General features: G+C 40.8%; 2 protein-coding genes across 5 annotated transcripts in view; both read right to left on the bottom strand.

Annotated features, from left to right (window-relative positions):
- NCK1 (NCK adaptor protein 1) overlaps positions 1 to 3124 on the bottom strand; it is a 92570-nt gene extending 89446 nt beyond the window's left edge. For both annotated transcript variants that reach the window (XR_013828309.1, XM_079921272.1), the window contains exon 1: positions 3032 to 3124. The gene's annotated coding sequence lies outside the window, so the exon portion shown is untranslated. The remainder of the gene's footprint in view (positions 1 to 3031) is intronic.
- Positions 3125 to 8721: 5597 nt separating this feature from the next.
- The window catches only part of SLC35G2 (solute carrier family 35 member G2), a 32407-nt gene continuing 21129 nt past the window's right edge, over positions 8722 to 19999 (bottom strand). For all 3 annotated transcript variants that reach the window (XM_079922859.1, XM_079922858.1, XM_079922860.1), the window contains exon 2: positions 8722 to 10093. In XM_079922859.1, the coding sequence (XP_079778985.1) occupies positions 8837 to 10075 (1239 nt within the window). In that variant the 5' untranslated portion in view covers positions 10076 to 10093 and the 3' untranslated portion in view covers positions 8722 to 8836. The remainder of the gene's footprint in view (positions 10094 to 19999) is intronic.

Below are 19999 nucleotides of genomic sequence, written 5' to 3' on the forward strand. Positions count from 1 at the left end.
CAAGAGAATCAAACAAACTAAAATCCAACAGTGAAACTTCTAAGAGATTCATTTTTAGTGAGTCAGGACTCAACAGTGGACATGACAGTATTATTTTTGTTAAAGCTGTTAATACATCCAACAAGCTAGAAGTCTCTATGTAGACTTTAAATCACTGTTTCAATGATTCAAACAATGCAAGTCATGAAGGTTCCCCTGCCCTCATACAGAAGTTTTGAATCTATATCAGAAGGCATTAATACACAAAATGCAAAGTAATGTGAAGCAAACAATACAAAATGACATTGCAAGAGATGAAAAGAAGTATAGTTTCATATAGAATACACAATATATTTTTTTTTAATATACACAGCTTGAGTTAGGAAGTCAAGCAGGAAATCAAGGTTTGAGTCTCAGCTCTGCCACCATCACTAGGTGAATTTTAGTGCAGTTAGTCTGTATGGATTACGTTTTCCCTATCTATAAAACAGATGGTTGGATTCCAACGTTCCTACAATATTGTTCCATAGTATTATGATACAAGTCCACATAAGATTAAAAACCAAAGGAATGATAAAACAGTAAGGGCAGTGCGTTCAAAGGAAAGCAACAACACAGAGAACAGAAAGATCTGGAAGGTTGCACTAAAGGACCAAAAATGAAACTTCAACAAAATTTGCCCTCATTTGCCACTTAATTTAAGGAGGAAAATTCCTTTTAAAGAACGCAGGCTATACGTAGGCAAAGTCTCAACAGATACCAAGGTAGAAAAATACAAAGTCTAAATGAGAACAAGAGATTGGGTTGGTTAGGGTGGACAGCTCCTATAGAGAATTAGTGCCATCATTAGAAAAAACAGGCTTTGAGCAGATTGTTAGAAGGCTGGGAATTCTGAACTATACTCTGTAAATAACAGGGAACTATTGCTGGTTTAACAGTGAGGGCGTTGGAAGCATTATTTTAAGAACAGGCAGAAGGCAGAACATACTGAGTAGGGAGAAAAGACAGGCAGAAAACCCAGTTAAAAGCTAGTGGGAAGGAACAGATATCTGAAAGAAATTTCAGAAAATGGTTGACAAAAATTGGTCAGTGTTAAGTTATGTGGATAGAGGAAGTCAAAGATAAAACCAAGGTTTATGTCTGGGTAATTTAAGGCATGATAAAATCACCAAAACAAAGTCAGCATATGGAATCAGTTTTGAAGGGAAGACTATAAATTCTATCTTTCAAATAAAGTGAGCATCCAAATAGAATTGTTGCCTTATTAAATAATCTTTAAATGTCATTTGTGGCCCTGTCAGCTGTCTTCCTAAAACAGCACAGCAAAGTATTCACGGAGAATTTGTTAAATGCTTAGTTATTTCAAGAGTTTCCTCTAATTCTACTTATTGACCAAACAACTAAATAATCATTTAGTCTTCTGGTGCAGGTAGACAACATTTGGTATTTTTCCATATTATAAAAGTGAGTAAATTGTAAAAATTGTTAATTAAACTATAAGAGGGAAAAAATGGACTGCAACTGTATTTATCAATTCTTCCTGACATGTGATTTATAACAATAATCACATCAAATCTACCTTGAGTTCTGGCAGGAAAGTTCTCAAAGATTCAAAAGAAAAATGAACGCAGTGGCATAAAGCATCATTCAATATCTAACAAAATGTTCGAAACTTTATTTACATGGACCTGAAAGCACTGGTAACATCTGGACTAAAGATAATACTTAGAAAAGTAGAGCAAACAATTTAAAATTTAATACATGAACAAGCACAGCTGAGAAATCTTGAACATTCTGCAAACTGTTCACAGATGACAATTTTCCAAAGAAGAAAATCCCAAAGTTTGTGATCAAGATGAAATAAAACTAATATTAATCAACCAATGCATAGTTCTTGAGTTTCTATCAAACTTTGAATGAGATGCCTGTTTAAGAGCCGACCCCATTGACTCTGTGAACTCGCTGAAGGTTGAGACTTTAAGCACAGTGCTTTCCAAGTGCTTAATAAATTGTATAGTTGGTCTTTCATAAATCTACCAAAGTAAGATTTTTAACAATGAATACCTCTTGCAACACTTACCCGTTCTGACCGGACACTGAGTGAGCTTCTTTGCTCACCACCCAAGATGGGGTTAGAAATTTCTCCTTAACCTTATTCTTTCGTAACTCCCATGGTTTATCACCAAATCTAACGGGGTAGAATTATTTTTAGGTGACTAGTTCATTCGTTCGACACTAATTAGGCGTCTATAATGTCAGAGTTCTCAGTCCCGAACAAAATCCAGCTTCCCGAGCTTCTTACGGCAAATTTAACTTTCACGGACACACATAAGAAAGGTTACAAAACAACTATCGAGATACATTTTCTTTTCTTACCGGATATATTACAACTCAAGTCAAAAGCTCACAGCCCAAGCAACTCGCGTACGAATCTACAGCAGGTCCATAAGATTAAAATAACCCAGCTTTCCCGAGGAGGAGGGAAACGGCTGGGGGTGGGAGGAGGGGCGGGAGGCGCATCCCGAAGACGTCCACCCTCCGCACGGGGAACGGCTCCCTCCCCCTCCTCTCGGGCTGGAGGTGAGCGCGCCCCTTTCTCTCCACTACCACGTCCCTACCTTCGCGGCCTCGGACTGCGCCACAACAGCCGACAGGACTTTTGGGGAGAAAAAGAAACGGGGAAGGGCGCGCGCCTCACACTCGATCCCCCAGCTTCGCAGGGGCGGCCGGCCGCGGCGCTCACCCCAACCCGACGTTCCGGGAATGGACCGGGAGGCCGCGGGGCCGCGCCGCCCGGGGCAGTGGCCAGAGGGTCGCGCGGAGCTCCGAGGCAAACGCCCAGGCCCGGCCGAGCGGCCTCCCCGCCCCCTCCGGCTCAGCTCCGGGCCGGCAGACGGCGCCCCGGGGGCTAACTTCACCGGGGAAGAGGAAGCACCGCGGCAAGTAACAGGCTATGTGGATTCCCGGAGCAAGGAAAGGCTGTTCTGTGCGTCTGCCTGCCGGCACAACCGTCTCACCTCCCTTCTGCCGAGCCCGAGTGGCCCCAGCTCACCTGAGGAGGGCACCGGGACGCCGCCGCGGCCGCCGCGATGGCCGTTACGGCACGAGGCCTCCGCTCAGCCGCCGCGTAGCTCTGAAGAGAGGGGCGGGGCGCGCGTGTGGAGAGGGCGGGGCTGCAGCGCCGAATGGTCGCGAGGCCGTGGGCGGATCCGCGCGGGCAGGAAACCCCCTCCCTGCCCAATCCGATAGGCTCAGTCTCCCCTTCCACTGACGCGAAAGCCGTCTGCGCCGCGCTGGGATTGGGCGGGCCCCCTTGTCAATCAAGCGCTGTGCTGGGTGTGGAGCGAGCTGAGGCGGCTCCGCGGAGAGGGAGTGAGAACGCAAGAAGCTCCCTGCTTGACTCTGAGTCTTGTTGCTTTTGTCTCCCCGGCTGTTCTGGTTTATTACTCTGGGCCTTCCTCCTCAGCGGCACAGGAGATTCTACGGCAGAAATGACTGCTTCCCGAGTTCAACCCCGACTGCTCTGGGAGCTTCTTTCTGGTTTCTGCACCAGAAGGTCTTGCCAGCGGAAGGTTCTTAGGGGCGGGGAGCGAAAAAGAAAAAACAAACAAAAAGGCCTGGAAATGGGGACCTGAGAGAAAAATGTAAGACATTTGCTTAATTTGAGCCGCAAACCGAAATAAGCTGAGTCTGAGGGCCTTCAAAGTACCCTGGTTCGTGGGTAGCTTCCCGTCTTGGCTGCGGTAGCTTTGCTGTGAGGGGGACAGTGACCTTGGGTGCCGGGTCTGCCCATTCTTAGCGGCCCAGCCCCAGCCGTCAATAAGTTGGTTCTCTTGAGACCCCCGCTGCAGCCCCCAATCACCTGCCTCGTTTCTTCCCAGACATCTCTGGGGCTCTGCTTAGGTGATGCCCCCTTAGGGAAGCCTGCTGGGGTGCACAGGTATTTTCCCCATCCTGCTGTTGAAAGGGCCTGTCCATACTCCTACCTGATTGTAAACTCAATTAAGTCAGGAACCATGTCAGTATTCAGTTTTTACCCAGTGCCTAGCACATGGTAGATCGTCAGTAAATATTGTTTAAAGCATGAATACATCTTCCATTCCCATTTTAAATCCTGGTCCTGACTGTAAATTCCAAGAGTTTACGCTTTTCTGTATTTAACTTCAAAATTATTCGTTTGGGTCCTGATAGAGGAATGTGGTTCTCTTGCCAGATATAGGATCACAAGGTCAAGCACAAATCACCCATGGTCCCTTCCTGGCCTCAAGTTGACTGGGGCAAATGGACCACGAAATTCTGGGCAAGTACTCTGTCTATATCCCATAATTAGCATCTAAAGTCAATAATATTAAGTGAATTTTGGATTTATTCTGAGGGTCTAAATACCTGTGTATATTTTATCATGGCTGATGTGGACTGAATTGTGTTCCCTCTCAAAATTCGTATGTTGAAGCCCTAACCCCCCAATGTGACTGTATTTGGAGATAGGGCCTTTGAAAGGTAGTTAAGGTTAACTGAGGTGATAAGAGTGGGGCCCTAATCCTGTAGGATTAGTGTCTTTATAAGAAGAGACAGCAGAGAGATTGCTTTCTGTCTTCACAACAAGAAGACACAGTGAGAAGACAGCCATGTGCAAACAAGGAAGAGAGCTCTCACGAGAAACTAACCATACTGGCACCCAGATGTCAGACTTCTAGTCTCCAAAACTGTGAGAAATTAAATTGTTGTTTAAGCCACAGTCTGTGGCATTTTGTTATAGCAGCCCAAGCTGTCTAATACAATAGTTTTATTTGTTGATACATATTATAAAGTTTATGGATTGAGATATTATTACATTCATTTTTGAAACTATATAAACCATTGTCCAGAGGTTGAAACTATTTCTCCAAAATCACATGGCAAACTGTTAGCTACACCTGGCTCAATTCAATTCTAGTTACATGTGATGGGATTAGGGAGTGTGAATACAAATATAACAGGTAAAATATTCCTTGCCATCAGGTAGCTTATATCACTGCCTTAAGTGGGGAAATTAAACCCAGAAAAAATATGCTGAAGTCATAAGTTTAGATTTTATTTTGTATGGGAATATGTATTTTGAATGGGCCAATGATCTGAACAAACCCTTTGTGAGATTTTGATCCAGATCTATTGACTACTGTGTGCCATCTATTTAAGCAGTAGAAGAAGTAAGGGAGAGAGCTTTTTCATAAAAGGATTTTAGTTTGCTGTAAATATGTGTTTTTCTTTTAATCTTCCTTTAAAAGTTCCCTCATCACCCTTTCTTACCAGGAACTCTTAAAAAAAAAAGAAAGAGAAACTAAAAAGATATAAGAAAAAGAGAAGGAATTGAAGAAGAAAAATAAGGAAACAGCAATGAGAGAGGAAAGCATTGGGTGGAAGGGTAGATAGACAGAAAGTCATATATTGCAGTATGGTGTACTTAGAAGAATGGAGTCCATGTTCGTAAGGGGTGGGAGTTGTCCCAGAGACCTCCTTTCACACAGTCTGTCTCCCCAACTTCCAAATGTAAACATGCGCTTGGCTGCTTCTTTCTCTCTTTTAAAAGCACAACTCAAACCAAAAATAGGAATCAACCCTGCTTATCCGTTATGAGTGGACTAGGAACTAGCCAGGATCAGGCAACAACATTTAGGTCAAAACTTATGACCTATGGACTAGAAATGGGGCCTCAGATACGGGTAGCTAATCTGTCTAGGATAAAAACATGTAGACAGTTCACTTCATTCATTCCAAAGGAAAGAATCTGGGAAGAAAAGGAAAGGAAAAATGAGCCTCCATGTCTTAAGACCTTTCCCAGGAAACTATGGAGGGCTTATTGTTGGAAATGCTTAAAACTTCCCTGGTGGCACAGTGGTTAAGAATCTGCCTGCCAATGCAGGGGACACAGGTTCGAGCCCTGGTCCAGGAAGATCCCACGTGCCGCGGAGCAACTAAGCCCATGCACCACAACTACTGAGCTTGCGCTCTAGAGCCCACGAGCCACAACTACTGAAGCCCGCACGCCTAGAGCCTGTGCTCCGCAACAGGAGAAGCCACCGCAATGAGAAGCCCACACACCGCAAGGAAGAGTAGCCCGCACTCGCGGCAACTAGAGAAAGCCTGTGCGCAGCAACGAAGGCCCAACGCAGCCAAAAATAAAATCTTAAAAAAAGAGAGAATGATCTGGTTTAGCATCACTGTAAGGACTATTTAGGACAAAAAAAAACCTATCTACTAATCAGTAAGAAGAAAGTAATCACAGGCTTGACTGTGAAGTATAGAAATTAGTGGACCCTGGTAACTAAATTCAGTTTCTATACTGAGTAATGTTAGTGTTTTATGGTAATTAATTCAACAAAAATTGATTGAGTCCACTCTGTGGTAAGCAGTACAATAGATACCAGAGACCTAAAAATCAGTCCTCAACTTAAAGGAGCTCCATTCAATGTCAGAGAATTAGATTTAAACAGGTACTTATTTGTATAGTAAATACAGCAATAGATATGTACAGGGGGACATTAGTCCACAGGGGAAGGGGTGTGTGTGGTCAAGCTAGTCAGGCAAGTAAGTAGGCAAAGAAGAGAGGATCTTTCCACATAGAGGGGCCTGCGTTAAAAAAAAAAAAAAAGGTATTACACAATAGTAGAATATTGCTAGAGCAGAAGATGACTAAAAGTGTAAACAAGAGTGGGTTATGCAAGTTAAGGGCCTTAGACTTTATCCTATAGGCAATGAGAAGCCATCAAAGGGTTTTCTTACAGCACTTTAAACTGTCATTCTGTTGTTTTTCTGGCCTCTACTCTTTCTGATAAGAAGCCAGCTGTAATTCTTATCATTGTTTTCTTGTGTGTCATATATCTTTTCCTCTGGCTGCTTTTAAGATTTTGTTTCTTTATCTTTGTTTATCAGTAGTTACACTATGTTTCCAGGTGTGATTTTCTTTGTATTTATGATGCTGGGGGTTCACTTATTTCCCTGGATCTGCAGATTGCTGGTTGTTGTATCTTTTTACCCAATTTGGAAGACTTTTGGCCAGTATTTCTTCAAATCTTTTTTTATGCCCCATTCTCTCTCTTCTTCTGTGACTACACTTACACTTATACTAGACTTCTTACCCCTTAGTACAGGTCATTCCAGGCTCTGTTCATTTTTTTTTTTCAAATCTTTTTGTTTCTGTGCTTCAGTTTGGGTAATTTCTATTGAGAGCCAGTAATTCCTGAAAAATCTGAATGTTAACATTTTCCAAAAGCACAAACACCCTAAAAATGACTTTGGGTTCCTTTTGGGGTATCTTTGAAGGCATATTAGGAGAACAGAAATCACAAGATATTACAACAGAGAACATAGTATTGGGTGTTGATGGACTGGAAAAGCAAAAAGGACCAGATATGATAACTATAGAGAGCAGCTAGAACCCCTAGGAGTAGTGAAAAAGAGGAATCAAGGTTGGATCATCAGGTCTCAGGAGCTCAGAGGAATGACTTGCTGACCTGTAGCTTATACCCCTGGGAGGATGCTGTGCAACTGGTCCTGCTGCTACTGAGAGGGAGATGATGAGGCTGGGTAGCGGGTGGAGGAGTGCCAAAAGAAGCTTAAGGCTGAGATCAATTGCTGCTTCTGGACCAAAGGGCTCTTGCTTATTGCGGGGGTAAAAATGACAGAAACTGCAAGCAAACAGAAAGAAGGAAGTCCTTTATCCTCTCTGTTTTACAGTCTCCCTCTAATGCCCTTTATTGGTGGAACCTAGTGAGACCAGCTGGCATAGGAAAAATGTAGTTTGCAGGCTCTGAGTCATAGCATCACAGAGGAGAGTTATAGATGGGTGTATTTGAAGTTAAGATAGCTCAATAACGATAGTTTAATAAGCAATACCATATCAACATTTGTTTGTGCTAAATTAGTAAAAAATTCCCAAATTAGACCCAAATTATTGTTACTCTATGTGGTTTTACAGACTTAAGCTCTTCTGAAAAGAATCTCAGGACACAAAGTTTTCAGTTTTCTGCTGTACTATGATTACTGTTAGTGTCTTTTTCAGGGGTAAGGAGTACCTTTACTGAAGCTCACACATATACTTACTACATAAACAAGGGCAGGTTTGGAAGAGATCTGCATAACTGAGGATGAGTAGACCCTCCCCCCAACATTCTATCTCCCACCATAAGGCACAAAATGGCATAGACTAAGTAGAGCTGGCAGGAATCCAAGCTTTTCCCTACCTCCATTTACTATGCATTGCCTAATGTGGCCTCAGCAAGGGGAAGACCAATTTCTTCTAAGGTAGGACAACCACCACTGCCAGTGAAAAACCAGCTCCTTTCCTTCGTTCCCTCTTTCTTGCCTCAACTCACTCAAGCTACTTTACCAAGCCCAATCACCTCTAGTTTTCTAATGCAAATAGGTGACAAAACAGGGCTTGGTATTCAGCATTTCACCTTATAGATTTTTGAATATCGAAGGATTTTTGTTGAACATTTATAGAACATTGGGCATGAACTTTTTACTAATTTTTGAACTTCAGGACCACAGAATTTCCATCTGAAAGAGGTCATTTCTTCAAGTCTTATGTTCTTTAGCAATAAAAGTTAACATTCTCTACCCTTTTATTATTTATAATAAATAATCATTTTTATAATAAAAATTGCCTTATTATTAACAGCAAAGAGACCAGATTCATGGTATTCCACATAATTTAGTATATGTTTTTAATTTATTAGACTAGAATAAATTTTTCCACGTCTGCATATATTAATTATATAGCACTCTGTCAGTTATACAACATATTTCCAGATGAACATTAAAATGTCTGTGTATCTATTAATAACTGAACATTAACAAGATAATAATCAGGTATTCACTTAATGGGAGAGTCTAGTATTTCCTGATAATCCTGCCTTCTTAAATTCCTCCAGTAAAGTTTATAGCCAGCAAGGACAAAAACACTAATCATAATGATTACCCCTCCAAAGACATCATAGACACTAGGAAATATATGTAACACTAGAAGCTGCAACACCATGGCTACCACAATCTCCAGATGTTGCACAGTACTGACCAAAGCTGGATGGAATTTGTCCAAGGCATAATAAACTCCTAAGAAGGCTGCAGTAGAACAAATGCATATAGCAATGAGATAACTCCAGGTTTCTCCATCTAATGGGATGATGGGTTCTTGAAGAATGAACATAGTAGATACTCCCCAGACTGTCCCAGTCCAACCAAAGGTAAACAGTGCAGTCCACATGCTGATCTTCTCCTTAATGGATCTGTATACTATCATGGAAAGAGCAGTGGTCAGTCCAGCCATCACGGTCATAGTGTACCCAAAGGCTTCTTTCCAGGCATTTAACAAAGAATTATCTTCATCAACAATGTTGGGGATCATGACAAGACAAACACCTAAGATGCTGCAAACAACTGTAGCCGTGTCAACATAAGCCATTTTCTCATCTACAAGTAAAAAAGCCAAAATGGCACTGAAGACTGTGGTTGTGGCTCTCCACATAGTGGTCCCATTGCTGGGAGGAACTATTGAAAATGATGTATAAGCACAGGTGATAGAGATGACATTGCATACACCATAAAAGAAGAGTCGCAATCTGTATCCACTGGGTCCAAAGGGGGCTTCCTGGTAGTAACACACAACTAACACAGATAAGACCTGCAAAACAGAACGGATAAAAATCAGTTCTAGAGATGGAACTTTGGAACGATCAGAAACAAGCCTAGTGATAAGAGCTACACATCCATGAGCCAAAGCAGATCCAAACAGCACTATCCACATTTTTCTGGATTGAAAAATATTTTTTTCTGCAAAACTTTGGAATTGTCCAATCTCATTGGTCATTGGGTCTTCTGTTGGTGGATGTTGAGTATCCATGGTTCCAAAGAAAGTTCTTCCTTTTCTTTTCATTTCACTCAGCAGGCCTTTCTTTGGATTTTCTTCCATAAAATTTCCATAGTCTTCATTGATTTCTTCATATCCATCATCCCCAGGCTGAGGATAATGAGAAGTATATTTCACCATCACCGTGTTTGGGTGTATTTTCACCCGTTTTTTAACTGGATATTTTTTGGAGGGAGAAGTATCCATTTCTTCAGGCAATCAATTCTATTTAAGAGGGAAAAAAAAAGACAAATGTACATATTCATCACTTGAAATATAGTTTTAATTTCTATTATAATCATATGTACCAATTCAATAACAGATAGTAGAGGTTGTAACAGGAGTTTTTTTTAAAAAAGTAATAGGAAGAGATGATCTGGCAATATGCCTTATCAGATGTATGAAGCCCAATGAAATTGTCTACCCTTTTTTCACTCTCATCTTAAGTCTGCCCCTATGTCTCATTCTGATTTTTCTTTGTCTCATTAAGCTGTATTTTCTTTACATCACAAACAACTGATATTTTTCCATTTGTTCATTCCTCCCTCTCTATGCATCCAATAAGATAAACACAGAAAAATAAACGACAACATAGATCAAACCTTTCCTTCTCATTGTGTCCATTTGTCTGTATTATAAATTATAATGATTAAGTCCAAATTATTTTGTATAATCACTTCTGTATGATACCCAAACTAGTCTTATATTACAAATTATAGTGATTTTTTAAAATGTTTATTCTGGCTTCCGATACATTTTCAGATATATGGGATGCACTGAAATTAGAAAATAAATAAAATGGATTTCGTGACATTCATGCATTTTTGCTATATACAGCTTTTCTGATGAGCAACTGGGCAATATGTTTAAGATTTTAACTAAAACTACCCTTTAATTCAGCAATATCACATCTAAGATTTTACCCTAAAGAGATGATCACAAGATGCATTTTACCTTATGTTTTTTTTTTAAAAAAAGGAAAAAATAAGAGTACATATTTATGTTTGTTTATATAATATAAAAAGTATAACAAATGAATTATGGAAAGAGATAAAGGAAGCTAATAATCATTGGGGTGGGACAGGAAACAAGAATAGAAGGAAACATTTTTACTGTATACTTTTTACTGTATTTTTTGAATCATGATAATTGTTTAAAATTAAATTACAAACTAAAAAGAAAAGTTCATCTGTTATTGAGAAAAAGAGAGCATACAAAAAGGTGGGGAAAATGTATGAATAGGAGAGTTCATTGTAGCTTACCAGAATGACCCTCGATACTATGCTATGCAGCCATTAAATGACAATGCGGACCTTTACTGACATAGAAGGATGTCCATGACATATAAAGGATTTGCCATAGTGCTGGCATATAGTAAACTCTCAATGAATATTAATAAATTCAGCTTCCTTTCACCTATAATTAACTCTTTTGAAACACTGGGTGTCTTCTACAATGTTATTCTTTCTTTGAGACCTGTATTTGTTCACTTAGTTCTCTTTAGTTCTTTCCCCTCTCCCCAAGAACAATTTCCTATTTCCTTCCCAATTATTTCTCCCCTCCCCTCTAAAACATAAAAATTTTTAAAAAGGAAACCTTCTTATTTTTTGTCTTCATGACATATTCCCTGTTGCTTGCCAAAAACTCACCAGTTCTAGGATCTTAAACCATGGTCCAGAAATCAAATCCTATTTTGTTCTTTAACACCATCTGGGTAAACCAACTGTTCCTATTTACTCCTTTCTCTTCTAAATGACACCACCTTCAGTTGGAAGAGTCATTTTAAAACACACCACCTGTGCCTCCAAGCCCTTCAGTTCCTAGCATGGACCCCCCCACTTGCAGTCCTTCATGCATATTGCTATCAGGCTAATCTGGATGTTCTCTTTTTTCAACTTTTATTAGGATATTTCCACTTCAAATCATGACTTTAGCTTCAATAATCACAAACTGAATTAACAGTCTTGGTCTCCCAAATAGATTTTCCTTCCCTAAATTCCTCACTTATGTTTGAAATACCACCATCTTTCTAGTTCCCCAAGCTAGAAACCAAGGAATACTCAATTATCCTTTCTGCCATCACACTCCATTTGGTCATCAATCTTATTGTTTTTGTCTTTGAAATATTTCTCAGATTTTTCCTTTCTCCTCCAATTCCATTTTACCTTTGTGATTCTGGATCAGGTTTTTATGAATTCCCATCTAGAATATTGCAACAGCATCCTGACTAGCCCTCTTGGATCCCAGTCCTTCTGCCCTAAAATCCAACTATATTATACCACTGTCACATTAATGCCTTTAACAGATTCAAAACAAAACAAAAAACTTCCCTCAAGCTTTCCATTCAAGAACCTACAAGCTTTCCTACCAACTACGTCATTGGTCTCAACTCCTCTGCCTAACTCTCAAGACCCTGCCTAGTCTAGCCCCTATCGATACTTAGCTCCTTAACAAATATACTTTGCTCTGATCAGTCCAGTGTTCTCCCTGTCCTGACTCCCCACATGTACATGTTTCTCTAAGCTTTTATTCTCCCTAGCTTCCCCTCTGCTCCCACTTTCTAAATACTGCTCATCTTTTAAGGAGGCCCAGTCCAAATCTTGCCTTTTAGAAACAAGCCTTCCCTAACCACTCTAGCCACTTATTTTTTTCTTCTTTGTTTAACATCTGCAGTAGTTCTTCTAATTTTTGTAATCTCATCATTTTGTTATTTAGTTGTCTCAATCAGTGGAATTTTGTCTCCAGTCATTGTACCCAAATTTGCTGTTAAATCTCTTTTCCTTGCTAGTCAGCAAATATCTTAATGATACCTCAGTTAGATCCCATAACTTCCCACTTGCTTAAAATTGTTAAAGTTGTGTCTTATATCCTTTCAAAGCTTTCCCCTTCCCACTGCAGGCCAGATTTGTAGCTCCAGGGGCACAAATAGGGGAAGGACGTATTCTGTTGGTTTACTCCTTCTCCCTTTCCCTCCTTTTGGAGTCCTTGGGAGGGCAGTATGGTCTACCTCTGGGGCACTTCCTCCATCTCTCTAGGCTCCAGCTCCCCTGGTGTATTGGCACAGGGAGGAAGGAAAAGGAAAAGACACATATCTCACACAGTGGCTGCTGTTGTGTGATGGCTTTTTGATATATAAACTTGGCTAGGCTGAACTACATTCTCTAGTTATTTAATCAAACACTAATATAAGTGCTGCTATGAAGGTTTTTGCAGATGTGATAGAAGTCCCTAATCAGTTGACTTTAAGTTAATAAAAGAAAGACTATCCTGGGTGGGCCTGACCTAATCAAGTAAGCCCTTCCAAAAACGGATTAGGCTTTCCATGATTTCACAGATTCCAAACAATTCATGCCATTGGGGTTCTAGCCTGCTCATGACCTTCCTTTCCTTACTACCTGTGGACAAGAAACTTTGGCCTTTGCTCATGGGTTCCAACATGCTCCTGATCTTTTCTTTCTGACTGCCTGCCCTACAGACTACAAACTTCCTTATCCAGCCACCACAGTTACATTAGCCAATTCCTTGTAATAAATCTCCTATTGGTTCTGTGTCTCAGGTTGAACCCTGACTCTAATACATGGTGAAATTCTCTCTTTGATTATTGTCTTTGTTTCTGTGCTAACTCTGATAGGCCATTGATACTCTGTAGGCTGCAGGCATCCAAATGCAGGCTATCTTACGTAAGTTCTGTAGAGCCTCCCCAGTGCACAAATTCCTGATGTGGGGGAGTCTCCTGCCCTGGGGCTATGGCCCACAGGTTTTTGCTTTTTTTAAAAAATTTTATTTATTTATTTATTTATTTTTGGCTGTGTTGGGTCTTTGTTTCTGTGCGAGGGCTTTCTCTAGTTGTGGCAAGCAGGGGCCACTCTTCATCGCAGTGCATGGGCCTCTCACTGTCGCGGCGGCCTCTCTTGTTGTGGAGCACAAGCTCCAGACGCGCAGGCTCAGTAGTTGTGGCTCAGGGGCCTAGTTGCTCCGCGGCATGTGGGATCTTCCCAGACCAGGGCTCGAACCCGTGTCCCCTGCATTGGCAGGCAGATTCTCAACCACTGTGCCACCAGGGAAGCCCAGCCCACAGGTTTTTGCTGTTTGGGTCCTCTTGCCGGGTGGGCAGTTCTCTTGGTTAGGCACCAAAAGTATTCACTTGACCCCAGGAAAGTCACATATCCTTACCACTCCAGTGAGTATATAGGCCACTCACCACTTCCCCCTTCTCTCCAATTTTCTCTTTCCTTGAGCAAGCAAAGAGCAAATTAAAATGTGCTGTCTAAGCAGACTTCCAATTGGAGAACGAGAAAGCACACCCAATCATTGTAAATAATGATCTGGTAACTTTCACCCTCAGTTGGCTCTAAGGAGGAACATCCCTGTCCCCTCCCCATTAGGAAAAAGCACAACATTCTTCTTAGACCAAGGACCCACAATAGATAATATGATCCCTTTGACAGACTGCATTTTCCAAAGAGAGTCACTAGTCTAGTATCTCCCATACTACATGTCTGGTTTTGTAAAATGTGAGTTTGACATTATTAAATAGAGAGGTAGGGTCTATATTCCCTCCCATTAAAAGTAGCCCTGCTTTTGTGACTGTTTCAACGAATAGAGTATGGTAAAAGTGACCTATTATGATTTCTGAGGCTAGGACATAAAAGGAAATATAGCTATTCCTTCCTAGCTGCAATACTTGTGCTTGGAGCTCTGAGCCACCAAGTAAGCAGTCTGACTGCTCTGAAGTCACCATGCTGTAAGGAAGCTCAAACTAGCCCATGTAGAGAAACCACATGGAGAGGTCCTGAGACCACCTGAAGAGAGAGAAATTCCTGGTAAGCCCCCAGCTGCTCCAGCCCCCTGCTGTTCGAACTCCAGCCACCCATCTGTCTTCAAGTATATAAGAGACCCTGAGTCAGGATTGCCCTGCCAAGTCCTTTCCAAATTCCTGATCTATAGAAACCATGACAGATAATAAAATGATTGTTGTCGTTTTAAGCCACTAAGCTTTGGAGTGATTTGTTACCTGCAATAGATAACTGGAACACCCTATTTCCCTCCCTAGTATTTTAAGGAATCGGAAGGAAGAGTGGTCTTAGTGACAGTTAAAGTAAAAGGCCTCTTATATTTGGACCAAAATGATTGGCTTTTGAAACTGGGATATTTTGTCCCCCATTGTGAGATCCTGGATTCTCATTCTGAGGTAAGAGGAAACTTTTTTTTTTCATTAAAGTATAGTTGATTTAGAATGTTCTGTTAGTTTCTGGTGTACAGCAAAGTGGTTCTGTTATATGTATGTGTGTACATATACATACACACACATATATATAACTGAATCACTTTGATTGTTATACATACGTGTGTGTGGTGGTGTGCATACATATATATATATATATATATAATGAAGAGGAAAGTTTTAGTCAACATCCTGTTAGGTATAAATTAATGTATTTAATCCTAGTCCAACTGTATACTTTAAACTGTTATTTGAACTGTGTCATCTTTGTTCATTTCTCTCAGTGGATTAGTCTATAACAGATATATTCCAGGTATTTCTCAACACCATTAATATTATATTGTATAGGGATTCCCTGGCGGCGCAGTGGTTGAGTCTGCCTGCCCATGCAGGGGACACAGGTTCAAGCCCTGGTCCGGGAAGATCCCACATGCCATGGGGCAACTAAGCCCATATGCCACAAGTGCTGAGCCTGTGCTCTAGAGCCTGCAGGCTGCAACTACTGAGCCTGCAGGCTGCAACTACTGAGCCCACGTGCCACATCTATTGAAGCCCGCGCACCTAGAGCCCGTGCTCGGCAACAAGAGAGGCCACTGCAATGAGGAGCCCGCGCACTGCAACGAAGGGTAGTCCCCTCTCACTGCAACTAGAGAAAGCCCACGCGCAACAACAAAGACCCAACACAGCCAAAAATAAAAATAAAATAAATATATTTTAAAAAATATTATATTGTATCCCACTGATGCAAAAGCCATCTTATACTAAAGGGATACATAAAGATTTTTTTTTTTTGGCCACACCATGTGGCATGTGGGATCTTCCCGTGCCCCCTGCATTGGGAGCATGGAGTCTTAACCACTGGCCCCCAGGGAAGTCCCAGGATCTTATTCATTCTCCCTAGTTTTCATTTAATTTCAGCCTTTGAAATATAATTATTGAAGAGAATCTGGAATCCTGACTAGTAATTACATTTTTGCACATTTAAGTCTTTCAACCTGTGAACATTTCAATAAATACTAACTGAGGTACCATGTGCCCAGCACCATTCTAGGCTCTATAAATATGAAGATAAATAAAACAGGCATGGCCCCAGCACTCATAGAGCTTATAGACTAGTGGAAGAGACAACAAGTAATTCAAATTTAATATTTTAATAAGTTAATAATGCAAGTAACTACATGAAGTACAAGAAACTGTTGGAGCACATACAAAGGGCATGTAACCCAAATATGGGGGATCTTTGCAGGTTTCCAGGTGGAAAGGATGCCTGAATTGGGACTCTAAACATATGTAACATATAGACAAGTAAAGAGGAGAAGGAGAAAAACAAAACTTTTTTCCAGAGATTAAAAATTTGAGTCAGAAATGTTGGTTTTGAGTTCTAGCTCTGCCACCAACTAGAGCAATAATTATGTCTATTTTAAGAGAAAGTTTTAGATGATAATTGTTGGGGTCTTTTAACTCAACTCTCAGTTTGTCTGTTTAATGATTTCACACTTTTAGTGTTTTGATATCTCTCCCATGCGAGACCACCATGCAATTCAGTGATCACAAATTTTTACCACCTGCTCAAAGTTGTTCTGACCAATATGCCAACTCAGTTTCTCCTCATTCCTTACAGAGAGGAAGAATCTGAACTAATTTCATGGCTCCAGTTGCTCTGACATTTATGTGGGGCTGTCCCCTCCCAGGCAGAGGTGTCCATTTCAGCTGCATAGAGCAACTCAGCTGAGAAGAGGGAATGTCAAACAATAGGACCAGAAGACTAGCCTATCCAGCTACAAATGTATCAACCTGAAATGTTGGGCAAATGGACTAAAAGGATACATAGTTTGGTGTCTGCTTGAACAATGGGCGCAATTCAGTATTGCAAGCCTGAAAAAGCAGTATTTGTATCTAAAAGAGGTACTGTTTCCTAAGCTACATCCCACAACCTAAGGCCCAAGATCACCTCTCTCCTAAGGCTGAGAAAACGAACAGTGCCATCCCTACTGTCTTGGTGGGAATCCTTAGAAAATCTCCTTATGGTGCCTACAGCAAATGCCACTTGGTAATCAGAGCTTCTTTCTTTAGTTACCAGACTGATCCCTAAAATGGTAAACAGTCTTAGATATAAAGCTGGCTAGTACAACTTGATTATAATACAGTGGTTTAAATGTGGGCATTGATGTGGTATTTGACACTCACTGAATCAGACTGGCTTTGAACTAAATATTTATCACAAACTGATAGGTTACTACATTATACCTGAGCAGCCCAGTCCTAAGATACCTTATTCCCCCAGTGTGCTTGGACAGTCTTGCCGCTGAATGAAAATGAAAAGACCACACCTAACTGGTCACCTGAAAGGGAAGACCCAACAACCACCTTTCCAGGATATTGTAAGACATCAGGACATGCATAGGATCTGTGCTGTTAAACATATCTCCTGAGAACTATTGAGAGAAGCCATTCATCCCTCCAAACTGATGAAAAGGGGCCCATATTCTGCGGCCTCAAGGCTGTGAGCACGAGTCTACCAATCCTTATGATGAACCCAGCTTAGCATAACCTTTAACACCCCTCTTTGAATAGGGATTCACTCTCTTCCCCACTGCAACTCATGAGGATCAGGAGAACTAGAGGCAGCATTTAAGTCTGCTTGTACTTTATTAATACTCTTTGGGACTGTATCTTTGTGTAAAGGCCCACTGCTTTAGAGAGGAAAGAACCTCCTTCTAAGCTCCAACCTCTGGAACTAGAAAATCAGTTCTTAAATAAACTAATAAAGTAGAACTTGAAAGACAAGAATAATGATAATAAGTGAGAAATAACAGAGTAGAAGATAAAGAGCATGCCTTTCTTAAATCAGTCACATTCAGAAAGTGAGGGATTTATCATGAAGAAGTAGATGTTTGCCCTTCTTAGAAGGTTGATAATATTCACATTGTGTGTTAAGTGGCAAATGATCAAAATGAAATAAGTCAAATCATGAAATGGAACAGTTTTATGAAGATGTAAAAGAGGGGCTGCAAGAAAAGTTAATTGTATAATATTTCAAATACTCAGATTATAAAGGAACTACCATAAGCAAATTCAACCAAAGGGGGAAAAAAAGAGGAGACATACAGTCTAGTAGTCTTCTATGGTAAACCAACTGAATCTCTATAAAAATATAAAAGGAAATTTCAGAGCAACCAGGACAGAATCATTCTTACTCAGATGTATTACTTAGGATAGATATACCATATATAATGGCAGAAATTGCAATTAGAATAGCATTCATATTGCATCAGATTATTGCCTGACAAACAACAGTCCATCTACGTCTCTCTTAGAAAAGCAAAAAATAAGGCACATTATCAATTTCTCCTTTGTAACACTTAGATTAAAGCATCCTTGCAATAGCGCTCAGAAAAAGACTAAGAAGACAAGATCTTGATTTAGCCAGAGATCATGAAAACATTTTCAGCTCTAATGGAAACAATTAGAATTAGCATAAAAGCAAGAATGGGAAAACAAACAATAAAGAAAGGCACAACTGATGGCTCTAAAATCCAGTGAAAACAGAAGGAAATATGGAAGAAGTCAATAATAACAATACTATCAATAGCCAGATGTATTGATATTTACATTTGTACAGACAACGTGCTAAATTCTAAACATGGGTTAACTCAGCTTTGAGAGGAAGTGAAATCTTAGGAGGTTTTGGAGTGGGAGAGCATTGGGGAAGGGTGGAAAACAAAATATTTGGAGAAAACTAATGGCCTACCTCACTTTGAACTGCAATAACTTAAAAGGAAGTAAAGGTAAGTACTCACTTTAGGAAACTAACTCGTTACATATTATTGAACACACTCTATGTGAAGGGCACCAGGTAGGCCACGAGGAGCAGGTCAGTAGGTCTTATTGTTGAAGACAATTTGTCCCAAAGTTTTGTCTAGAACTTTGTCACCTAGTGCCCCAAATTAGTCTCTCCTCCCTGCTCTTCTCTCACTCTTTCCTCTCCCCAATCCCCTCCCTCTTTCTCCATCTTACCTTCTCAACGTTACTCCTGTCTCCCACAGACACAGCCCTGTCTGACATCTTAGCCCAGAAGTAACTGCCACTTATTCATGCAAATGATTTCAGGGAAAATGATATTTATTTTATTCCCTTAAAGGACAAAGTATTATCACTGTCAGAGTCACATTCCACTTTCATAACAGAATAAGCTATTTTCATTTTCCTGAAATCATAATTTCTCTGACAGGAAGCAAGAGTGATGATGACAAAACATCTGTGCGGAAAGTAGGAGAAAAGCCTCAATCATGTGAGCACCCCTGCCACTAGAACTCCACCCTAAGAACTAGCCTCCTGTCATCCAAACCAAAATGTATACATGTCACTCCTCTGGGCCTTTTACCAGTGTCATCTGGTACTTAGCCCCTGCCTCCTTTTGTCATTTTTTAAAAATTTATTTTATTTAATTTTTTTTGGCTGCGTTGGGTCTTCGTTTGCTGTGCATTGGCTTTCTCCAGTTGAGGCGAGTGGGAGTTACTCTTCCTTGCGGTGCCCAAGCTTCTCACTGCAGTGGCTTCTCTTGTTGTGGAGCATGGGCTCTAGGCACACAGGCTTCAGTAGTTGTGGCACGCAGGCTCAGTAGTTGTAGCTCACAGGCTCTAGAGTGCAGGCTCAGTAGTTGTGGCACACGGGCTTAGTTGCTCCACGGCATATGGGATCTTCCCAGACCAGGGCTTGAACCCGTGTCCCCTGCATTGGCAGGCAGATTCTTAATCATTGCACCACCAGGGAAGCCCTCCTTCTGTCATTTTATTCTCCTTGTGTGTGACATTGTTAAGTTTTAAAAAGCAATGGTTCCTCAGTTTTAAAAAGCAATGGTTCCTCAGTATGTGTTTTTAGAAAGAGGGACAACCTAGTGCCCCAAC

The sequence above is a fragment of the Stenella coeruleoalba genome, assembly GCF_951394435.1.
Source record: "Stenella coeruleoalba genome assembly, chromosome: 5".
In the NCBI taxonomy this organism is placed as follows: Eukaryota; Metazoa; Chordata; class Mammalia; order Artiodactyla; family Delphinidae; genus Stenella; species Stenella coeruleoalba.